General features: G+C 35.5%; 1 protein-coding gene across 1 annotated transcript; it reads left to right on the top strand.

The window, feature by feature from the left end:
• Window positions 1–4465: 4465 nt before the first annotated feature.
• On the top strand, window positions 4466–11802 carry LOC124356671. The gene is made up of 2 exons (XM_046807804.1): window positions 4466–4590; window positions 9659–11802. The coding sequence occupies exon 2, from the start codon at window positions 9662–9664 to the stop codon at window positions 10955–10957; it is 1296 nt and encodes a 431-aa protein (XP_046663760.1). The 5' UTR covers window positions 4466–4590; window positions 9659–9661; the 3' UTR covers window positions 10958–11802.
• The last annotated feature ends 358 nt before the right edge of the window (window positions 11803–12160 follow it).

Below are 12160 nucleotides of genomic sequence, written 5' to 3'. Positions count from 1 at the left end.
ACTTTCCATCATCAAAGGGCAGCCTACCGCGCTGCACACAATATTTGGTTGGGTTCTCATGGGTGATGTCCCCATGGAATCACCTTCTCACCAACGAAACTCTCTCTTTGTTTCATCGTCTCTAAGCACTGATCGACTCCTTGAACAATTCTGGGAAATGGAAGAAATCAATTTTCCAAAACCCCTCAGTCCCGCTGATCAGTTCTGTGAAGATCATTATTAATCAACCATCTCTAGAGACGAAACCGGACGATATGTAGCCTCATTACCCTTCAAAAATGGCGTCCCCTCTGACCTAGGCTCCACACGAGAAATAGCTCTTCGCAAGTATCTCCAACAGGAAAGACGGCTTGAAAGAAATCCGGGAAATCTCACTCATTATTCAGACAATTTACAAAACTATGTTGACCTAGGTAACATGTGTCTCGCCCCTCAGCCCTCTCCATATGTCCTCACACATCACGGTGTTGTAAAAGAATCATCTTCATCTTCACCTCTTCGAGTTGTCTTTAACGCCTCTGAAGTAAGTGACACGAATCAGTCTCTTAATAAATTGCTGTTGACTGGACCCAAGCTCCAAGCCGACATCGGAACTGTTATCTCTATGTTTCGATTGCACCCCATCGCTCTGACATGCGATGTAAAACAAATGTATCGAGCCATAAAAGTTGCTCCTTCTGACCGCAAATACCAACATTTGTTTTGGCGTTCTGACCCTTCTGGCCCTGTCCAAGAATGGGAACTTCAACGATTAACTTTTGGTCTCTCATCAAGCCCTTTCATCACCCTTCGAACTTTGAAGCAACTAGTTCTCGACGAAGGTCCTAACTACCCCAATGCTGCAAAAGTGCTAAACTCGTCCTGCTACATCGATGACATCGTCTGTGGTGCCTCTTCGGAACACGCAGCCCTTCAATTGTTTGATGAACTCAATCAACTCTGCGTATCTGGTGGTTTCGAACTTCACAAAGGGTCTAGTTCAAGTGTTTCCGTTCTCAACACCATCCCTTCTGACCACAGAGAAAGACCACATCCCCTTGGATCCATTCACTCCATCAAAGTACTAGGACTTGAATGGGACCCTTCCACGGATTGTTTTCACTACGCTATTGCCCCTGTAAATAAAACTCCGACCAAACGAAATGTCTTATCTCAAGTTGCCCGAGTGTATGATGTCAACGGTTTCATCAGTCCAGTTATCTTCACACTAAAACACTTGCTTCAGCAAATATGGGTTGGAAAACTAGACTGGGACGATCCACTCCCAAAACATCTACACATTGTTTGGGATAAATTTGTCAAAGAACTTCCACTTATGTCACAAATAAATATCCCTCGCTATATCCTCAGTACGTACATATCCGTCCAACTCATAGGTTTTTCAGACTCTTCTCAGAAAGGCATGTGCTCGGTATTGTATCTAAGGGTCGAATGTGAAAACAAAACTACCGGATGTAGCCTATTGCATTCTAAACCCAAAGTTGCTCCACTCAAACCACTAACGATACCCCGCTTGGAATTATGCGCAGCGTTGCTCCTCTCCCAACTGGTCAAAGCTAACCAGAAGCTTATCACCAAACTACAGATATCAGATATCTTTTTATTCACAGACTCAATGAATGTTCTTGGTTGGATAAGAACACCTCCGCACCTTCTAGAAACTTTCGTTTTAAACCGTGTTTGTAAAGTAACGGAAAACACGTCTATTGATGTTTGGCGTCACATTTCAGGAGACAACAATCCCGCAGATTGTGGCACTAGAGGTCTGATGCCCTCTGGCTTACTTGATCACCCGCTTTGGTGGCATGGCCCCTCTTTTCTACTAAATGAAATTTCCTCTTGGCCTGTATCACCTGGAAAAAGCTCCTCTGAAGTAATTGAGATCAAGAAGACACCATTTAGCAATACACTAACAACTAACGTTATACCACCAAACGATCTGTACCAGTGGATAAATCGATTTTCTTCACTCACGAAACTACAAAATGCAATGAGTTATGTACTAAGATTCATTCATAACATCCGATCCAGACAGTCTGCTAAACGTTTTGGTCCTTTATCTGTAAATGAACGAACCGAAGCCCTTGCTCAATGTGTAAAACTCGTTCAAAAGCAACACTATTCTCCAGAAATAAAAGCAGTCAATCAAGGAAAGCCATGCTCTCCTTCGCTAAGAAAACTCACACCATTTTTATCATCTGATACCCTCATGGTGGGGGGTAGACTGAAGTTTTCTCCCTTGCCTGAGTCTTCGAAGCACCCTGTTTTGATTCCTTCTCAAAGTCACTTCGCAACTCTATTGTGTGATCACTATCACCTGTACTCTCTTCATGGTGGTCCCAAAATAGTTCAATCTCTTATTCAACGCCGCTACTGGATTCCTGGTGCAAGAAATCTCATCCGAAAACGCATTTTTCGATGTCTCACTTGCTTTAGAATGAAAGCAAAACCCACACAACCCCTAATGGCAGACTTACCCCCCTCTCGCTTCAAGCAAACGCGATGCTTCACCAACGTTGGATTGGATTTTGCTGGTCCCTTTCTTGTTAAAGAAAGTACTAGAAGAAACGCAAAATTGTCTAAATGCTACATTGCTCTTTTTGTATGCATGACAGTCAAGGCTGTTCATCTAGAACTAGTCCACTCTCTCAATACTGAATCTTGTAGAGCCGCAATCGAACGTTTTATTGCTAGAAGAGGTTAATGCCGCAACATATATTCTGATCAAGGCCGCAACTTCATTGGTGCTGCTCGTCAGCTTCAAGAAGTTTATTCTCTACTCAAGAACTCCACGCCACTGATCTCAGACCACTTAGCCAAGAACGAAATCCATTGGAACTTCAATCCACCCTGTGCTCCGAACTTTGGTGGTCTCTGGGAAGCTGCAGTGAAGTCTACCAAGTATCATCTGAAGAGAATAATACAAAACCACCACTTCACTTCAGAAGAATTCTCGACATTCTTATGCCGCATTGAAGCTGTTCTGAACTCCAGGCCGCTCTGCGCACTTCCATCATCACCTGACGACGACTTCAACTACTTGACTCCAGGCCATTTCCTCACTGGAGATCTTCTGCTGTCACGTCCAGAAGAGGACATCACTTCCGAGCCACTCAATCTTCTATCTCGTTGGCAACAAGTGTCTCGCGCCACTCAACACTTCTGGAAGAGCTGGAAGAAAGACTACCTCCACTCGCAAATCCAACGCCCAAAATGGACTGAACAAACTACAAATGTAAAGGAAAATGACCTAGTATTAATGTACTCTAGCAATAGTGATCCTCTAACTTGGCCCCTAGGTAGGATTATCAAAGTGTTACCTAGCTCTGACAACATTGTTCGTGTGGTCCAAGTGAAAACCCCGTCAGGTATTGTAACCCGTCCTGTAAATAAGTTGGTTGTTTTACCTAATGTTTAGTCATAATCTCCTTAGTGTACATATAACTCCATTTTATATTCATATTTAGCTCTTAATTAATAATAAATTGACTCAGGTATGTTTCATGACGAATGGTAAATTTTCTTCAATCATAACGTTTTTCTTCTTCTTTTACTTGGGTCAAAAAATGTCCTTTTTTGGGTGGGGGGAATGTTCAGTACTTATTTCTTAATTAACGGCTGGTTTTGTTACTGGCCCGAGATGACGTCACCGACTCGCAGCCCCTTCTCCAACCCCTTCAAGATAAGAAGACTCGGCTCAATTATTATCTCCGCAGGCGGCGTACTGGACACACGCTGCTGCCCGCATTCCACCCCAATACATGAACAGTTTTCACGTTTATACAGCTCTATTTTGTTTTTTATGTATTTCAAGTCAATATAGTTACTTTATTTCCCCTCTCGGAGTGAATCATTCCCCTTGTTGTCCACCGCTCTCCATCTACAAGACCTACACAAGACTTCTGGTGATCCTGGACTCCCCGCTGCCCTGGCCGAGGACCTCGACGACCCCGTTCTACGAGACTCCCCCAAGGTACATCACCAGTCGTTTTTATTTCGGCTATACCGCGGTTATGGCTCTTCCTCAAAGACCGTACAGCATATAAACCTTCTCCGCCGTCGAAAAGTACATATACATTCAAATTTTCATAATGATCGGTCAAATAAAGGACCGATCCATAACGATTCCATAAAGGACAAAAACACAAACATTCATATTCATTTATATATATATATATATAGATAATATAGCGTTAGATACAACTTCTTATGTCGAAGCAAACTACATACATTAAATGAAACTTTACACTTAAAACATTTATAAGTTTAAGCCGGTTACGTGGTAGGTATCGGTATCAGGATATCGGTTTAATACATATTATGTGGTTAATACAATATTATTAAAGATCAACCTCAGTCAATACTATACGACCATAAGGGCTGTACAATCAGAGGAGGAAAATATTGTACTATATTCTGTGATATATGGTTTGCTAGATAACTATATTGCACTTTTCCTGATAACATTTATCAAGTCTTTTACTGCACCACTTTGTACAAGACTACTTCAGTAGGCAAACATCCGCTATATACGGATGGATGAATAGTGATATTATTAGCTAAAATATTGCATCCCGCAGCCAAAACAGGGTAAGCCATTTTACTTTTAGGGTAGAAAAAAATATACACATGTATTACTTTAATAAATAACTGTACAAATGACTTTTTTTTAATTACTTCTATATTCCGTGGGATGTCACACCCACCTATTCAGGAAGCATAAAATGAGTGCTTTCTTATATATATATATATATATATATATATATATATATATATATATATATATATATATATATATATATATATATTGGAGAATAAATATTGGAGATATTATTGGAGAAAAACAAATATAGAGTACATTTCTTGGAACAACGGAAATATTAATAGGAACCAGAGTGTACTCTACCTATTTAGTTTAGCATTGTCAGTACCGTGTTTATTACAAACGTAGTACTGAACTAGGGAAGGTACCTGGGTATAATATATTATATAAAATAGACAAATTAAAATGAAATCAGACTATTGCCGCTTATACAAATTTTCTTTTTTTTCTTTTTTAAAAATTTTATTTATTTACAGTCTGTTCAATTTGAGAAGAACAATAAGTAAATATTATATACAGAAAAAAATTAACAATTAAAATTGAGTTAGATGTTAACCACAGTTCGGTGAAGTCTGTACACATTTTTAGAATTATCAAGCATATTTACCGCAAGATGGTTTGGATGATCTTCTAATCTTGAAAGATAAATGCGATTGAATTTGGTTATTTCTTCTTTGACTGTTGGGACGTTCAAATCTTGATGTAACGTTTTATTGGATACATACCGTGGCGCTTTTGAAATTGTTCTTAACAATTTTGATTGATGCCATTGAAGTATCTCCAGATTTGAGTTGCTTGCTGTGCCCCATAACTGCACACCATATGTCCATACAGGTTTTAGGATAGTTTTATGTACCGTAATAGTATATTGTTCTTCAAACTGAGTTTTGATTTAGATCCGAGTAGCCAATTCGTTTCATTTGGTCATAAATTTAGCTGTTGAATCTTTGTCCAAATGTGGGATTTCCATGTAAGCCTTCTGTCTAAGCGCAAGCCCAGATAATTTACTTCAGTTACTTGGGGTAAAAAAACGTCATTCAAAGTAACTGGAGGACATGCATTTTTATTTAACGTAAACGTTATGTGAGCTGATTTATTTTCGTTAATTTTGATTCTCCATGTCTTAAACCAATTAGCAATTGTATCTAAGCTCTGTTGTAAGTAATGGGATGCTCGAACACAATCTTTATGGACCGGCAAAATTGCAGTATCATCTGCGAAAGTTGCAATTTGAGTATGTTCATTTTCTGGGAGGTCAGCGGTATATAGTAAGTATAAAAAAGGACCAAGTACTCTTCCTTGAGGAACTCCGGACTCTATTGAATGTAGCTGAGTAAGAACATCATGGTATTTTATTTGAAAAGATCGGTTTTAAAGATATGATTTTAGTAATTAAAAAGCAGAGTGGGGCAAATACTTCGCTCCGCCGTTACAAGATCTCGTTCCTCTAGATCACGTTTCAACTCTGGTCCGAAAGTCTCACGCCTACACCAACACTTTTTAGAGCACGAAAAGTAATTAAACTTAAAAGTTTGCAAAAAGTCTAAGTTAAAAAACTGCAATATTCGCCGTACACAATTAGCAATCCCACTTCTGACACCGGTTATTACGGGTTTGCTTGCATTAAACACTCGGTGAATATTGAATCCACTAAATATTTATTAATATTACAATATTATTATATATACAATAATAATAATATTATTATATATATATATAATTAATTAAAAATTGGCTGGCTTTAAATAAACTACTTGTTTACAAAATTCTCTGCCACTAATTTATTCTGTCACAATAAATTCATTATTAACTAAATTGAGTATCTAATCACACACGAGGCTATAGTTAACACTGACACAGTCAACAGTTATTAACACAAATCCATCTGTCACGATCACGAGTATTGCCTCTAATTCTGTCACTTCACAAGTTCATTTCCGGAACTCAAGTCAACTCGCTGCGTCGCTACAGCTCCTTAAAAGACCATTGGAGCTTTCAGAACATTCAAGTGGAGAAGTCCAGAACCCCACTTGACGAGTAGAGAAGGTCACAGCACCCGTCCTTTGCTCAAACAAGGAGGGCCGAGGTCGGCCGTATCAAAGAAACTGACCCAACCCACTGAGCGCTCTCTTTCCAACGGCGCTATTCACCTATTATACCTTTTGTTATTGTCAGAGGTTCCACATTATCGTTACAAAATGATAAACTTAAACATTTTGATGTAGTTAACAATGGGCTATAAATAATAAAAAATTGTATTTATTAACGAATATACAGTTCCCAAAATAAACTTTCTAGTTATTTTTTAAATCTAAATGGATTCAGTTGTAGGCCTAACAAAAAGAAATAGCCATTTAACATTCAATAAATAAAACATTTGATCGATTATAGATGAAATAATAACATTTGTTTTAAAGCAAAAATGTTTGTGCAAACTTACAATATAAAACTCTTTAAAAAGGTATTAGAAGTCATATTAAGAGAAATATATAGAACAGTTTTGAAAAATTCCGTGGGAATGAACAGTTCACACATCGGTAAATTTAAGGTGCGGTCTTTATTTATTTTAATCTTTAAATAAAAAAAAAAAAAACATGGAAAATGGATTTGAGATGATATTTTACCTTTTATAAGAAAATTTGGAGAATTCAGACTTAAACAAATCTCTAAGGAAAAAACTAAAAAACAAAATGTAATAATTGAAAATAAAAAAGTTTGTATTCATTAAGAAATATTATATTATTTTTTTTACCGTTATTAATTTTCTCGTTATACATTTCTTTCTTGCTGGTATATGAATTTCTCTAGCTTCAATCCGAGTTTTTTCTATATTCTTCAAATAATGTTTAATATTTATTCGTTTTTAAGTGATTTTTAAAAATGTTTTTGATTTGTTGTGCAATTTGACCATTTCGCTGCAATTTTATATAATCTATTTCGAGTATAAACAATTTAAGAATCCATATTTTCTTTTTGTACATTTGCAACTGTGTATTATATTATCTTCCATTTATAATCAAAATATTTGATTATTAAAGATAAATTATTTATTGTTTTAAAAGCTACTACTTTGTTTAAATCTTCTTTAATATATTATTTATACTTCAATTTTATACTCATAATGATTTGTTTAAACTTTATTACATAATACAATATAATACATTTATAATTGTTTTACACAATGCTAAAATGATGATTATAGTTTCTAATGCATTTATATTTTTCGAAATTCTTCTTGGCCTTAAATAAACACCTCTTAAAATTATCCTACTGTTTTAATACTAAACCTACTTCTCCTATACTTTTACCTCCTTCAAATATTTGTCCTACTATTAGGGTAAATAAATATTATATAAATAATAATAATAAATATGAGGCTTCCAAATTTGCATTTCTGTAATAAAAATTAGGCAATTCTTAGGACTAACACAAAGATAACAACATAGTCTAATACTTTGTTTGGAGTGTGTTTTTGACGTTGGAAGGATTTTGCCGGACATTTGCCATTGTTCAGTGATACAAAAAAAATCAGGAACAATACGTTTAGAGATCTGCAATCTGATCTCTTCTCCAGGCGAATAACTAAACACATAATTAAAATGTATTTAAAAATAAATAAATCATACCAGAGCGTTGTGACACGTATAAGTCAGTAAATCACAACCACTACGTTATGTGTCAACTCCACTAACTCTAAAAAATGCACTTAATAAAAACAAAACACAACACTAATTATTAAAACTGTATTCACCAACCAAACACCTAGGACTGACCAGTGGAGATAAGAATAAATGGCAATCGTCACGGCAGAAACAAGATGTCGGCAAAACAGGAGGGAACAGGTGAGGGCCTCTTTATTATTGGTTAATAATACTAAATGACATTCTTAAAATCATACTGTAAACTCCGCATTGGTTTACTACAAATATATAATTTGTTTTATACTTTTAACTTTTTTTAGGTTATTTTTCAGAAATATTTCCGAGGGTATCCATTGTGTCTAAGAACCGATCTAACTTTCTGAAATTCCTCTTTAAATCCATCTTTACCTGACCATAAGGTCTTTGCTCTATCAAATAACGTGTAGGCCACTCCTTCTTTGACAGACTTTTGATCTGAACGATGGCAGATGTCCAGAAAAAACGTGTTTCCTTGATAAGCAAATAGTATTATTTTACTAAAATTATAACTGTTACCCCAGGTTTTTTGTTTTTTACACCACAAATTTTTTGTATGTTCCGATTTAAAATTGCTATTATACATTTCTAGTACAATCTGAATGAGATTATGAATATATTTGAATGTATGAGAAACGATATAACTCTTTTGAAATAACTTTTTCAAATATGGTTTGAAACTATAATTCATTAATTTAACTGTTTTCTGTTTTTTAGTCTTGTGTTGTAATTTATATATCTATAAAAAAATAATATTAATGATAGTTAATTCTATTGAAATTCAAAATATATTACAATCAAGTCTAGTGTTATACAAGTTTTATTTACTTCTGTATTAACACATTCAATAAAGTAACACATTCAACTTCCTAGGAGCTAATGTAAACATTTAAATACGTATTTAAGGATACAAGTCTAGATTTCATAATCTATAAACTTATCGTAACATCTCCTTGTCTATCTTCTGCACACAAGCAGAAAACAGCTGTGAAACCATACAAGTAATAATAGAAACTACGCCATTATAAGACAATTTTAGATTAAACACCATGCATTTAATGAAGCTTATTAACCCATTGACTACTTCTTATGTTTCTGTGAGCCCAATTTTTTACTAAATTATAAAATCTTGTATATTTAATTCAGGCTTAGCTCCTAAATTGTTCTGTGACATTTTCTAACGGAGTATATTTTTATTGAATGATTTCGACATGCTGGTCATAGTGTTTGATTAAAAATTTCGTGTACCAACCGGTAATCTCACCATTAAGCTCATAACTTTTAGCTCCGACTTATCGAATTGGATAAGTGCAATGTATGTTCATTGTTAGTGAATAAAACAAGAATTACAGTGTGGGAAACGTTTGTTATTTTTCAGATAATGGCAGATCTACGAGTACCTGAATGGCTGACTGCTGATTTTCTCAAATCCTGTCTCCAATCAGACCAAGAGGATCGCGAAGAGCTCGTCATCACAAGCCACACATTCGAACCAGCTGTACCGCCAGGAAACAATTACGGCAGTAACATGTTGAGAGCGATTGTGAACTACAAGACACCAAATAACGATTCCTCAGAATATTCAGTGTCACTGATCATCAAATCACCAATGGACGACTTTGTAAACACGTATGGTGAATTCGTCAACGAATTATACGACAAAGAACCTATGTACTATAATCAATTTATTAGCGAGACTTATAAAATATCTAAGCATAGTATTGTACCTAAACATTACAGCTCACCGAATCCACTCTGCGTCGTCTTGGAAGACCTGAAAGCATCAGATTATACTATGGTCGACAGACACGACCTTCTAGATCTCAACCACTGCCAGTTGTACGCCAAGTCTTCAGCCAAACTACATGCCCTCTCGATAGCAGTTTACAAGAAGCATCCTAAAATAATTCAATCCATAGTGACGCGTAGTCCTGAGTTTACTGAGGAGGCTCTTAAATTGCATATAAGGGTCGTGCTGAGCAGTGTTCAGTGCATGGCTGCTTTCCTAGAAGACAAGCCTAGCTATAAACAGTGGTTGAGCGTTATAAATGAGTTAACTGACCTCACGTTGCAGGAGCTACTTGTGAACGACATGGAGGCGTCACTGCAGCCGATAAAGGCGTTGACACAGAAAGATCCTTGGTGCACCAACATCATGTTCAAATACAACGAATGTGGGCAAGTTGTAGATGCCAAACTCCTGGACTTCCAATATGCAGAATTTACATCTCCGGTGAAGGAATTAATCACTTTTGTGTGGGTGAGTAGTAACCCAGAAGTTCGCAACTCCGGAATCAACGATTTGTGTATGCTGTATTGTGATTCTTTGAACAAGCACCTTGAAGAGTTCGGTTGTGAGGAAAAACTGTCCGTAGAAGACATGAAAGCAGATATAAAGGCGCTGAGCTTTCATGTGCTAATGGCTGTCTGTGTGATGCTTCCGCTTTTCTTTGCTGACGAAAGGGCTGAATTCAATGTCTTCGCAGCACCCGATGATTTGAATGTGCCCATAAGAGAAAGTGCTAGGTATAAATTATTTCAGAGTACTTCATTTAAAAAGTACTGCCCATTTATTTTTGATGAAATGGAAAAAGAGGGAGTATTAGATCACATTCGAGAAAAAATTGAACTGTTACGACCACAAAATAATAAAACAACTCAGAATGAAGTGTCCTAAAAGTACATATTCTTACTAATACAGTTATCATTTTATATTTGTGATAATGTACTCATTTAGATACATTATTTAATTTTAATAACAGAAATAATTGTTCCAAAGAAATTTCGCTCACGACAGACTGTTATTTTCATGTTTACTGCATCATTCGTCAAAGCAATCAAAACAGAATATTATAAATCCCGAAAAGTTTCCATACTTATTACTTTATGTTATCATTGTTCATATGATATTGTCAGTGTTATATTTTAAAGGATTATCCGCAGCTCTCAGTACAAATAAATTATGCATACGTGGCTATAAAAAGAGACAAACTGCCCAACAACGCTCAGGAAAACGTAAAAATATAACCACGTCTTGATTCACCACAAAATTTAAAATTTGGGCACATTTTTACTCCAGAACCACAATAATTATCCTTATATTATATTATTCTTATCAAAACCAACAATTATATAAACTATAATTATTATTTAGAATAATTTTTTAATACAAATTAGTACTAAAAAGTTTTAGATCTTGTAACACAGACAATAATTTATACAACAGAAACATCCTGCGTATGCGTTACGATAAACAATTTTTAATTTGGATACTTGTATTAGTGCAATGAATATTTTGCCAAGGCTATCTACCACTCAACAGCATATCGATAAAAATATTATTAATTGTCATATTCTTAATATGAATAATGAATGAAAATTAAAAATATGTCCTTCAAATAAACTGCTTTGGATAAGGATGTTTAAACATGCTAAAATAATAACACTTGCCTATACTTGTTGTGTCATAAATATGTTAATAAGTTACAGAATCATTCAAAAGCAAAAAGGGCGCTAAAAATATTATTTTAAAAATATTTATTCATTTATGTTAGATCATTCTTTTAATGAACACACTATTTACGTGTGACTTGTACTTTATGGTGACTTACTAACAGAGGTTAAAAGCGAAAACAAAACTTTTCAATTTGCCCAAAACAAGACCATGATGTCCACCAAGACCTTACCGGGTTGCGCGTCATTAACAATGGTTTAATTAACTTGTGTGTTAGACTTTACACCTTTTTATGTGTTTCTATTTAAATAAATGTTTGATTTTGTGACTGAAAGTCTTTTTTTATAATACCCTATATAGGTCTACCTTATATTACTGGAATTTGGAGGGGACAATGTTGGGGGCTAACCTACTTGTATACGATGT

Source organism: Homalodisca vitripennis, chromosome 3 (assembly GCF_021130785.1).
Source record: "Homalodisca vitripennis isolate AUS2020 chromosome 3, UT_GWSS_2.1, whole genome shotgun sequence".
NCBI lineage: Eukaryota > Metazoa > Arthropoda > Insecta > Hemiptera > Cicadellidae > Homalodisca > Homalodisca vitripennis.
Note: the sequence above shows the minus strand (reverse complement) of the source record. Positions and strands in the feature narration are given on the sequence as shown.

Excerpts from the sequence above, each read along its gene's own strand:
- LOC124356671 (XM_046807804.1), top strand. The coding sequence starts at position 9,662 with ATGGCAGATCTACGAGTACCTGAATGGCTGACTGCTGATTTTCTCAAA.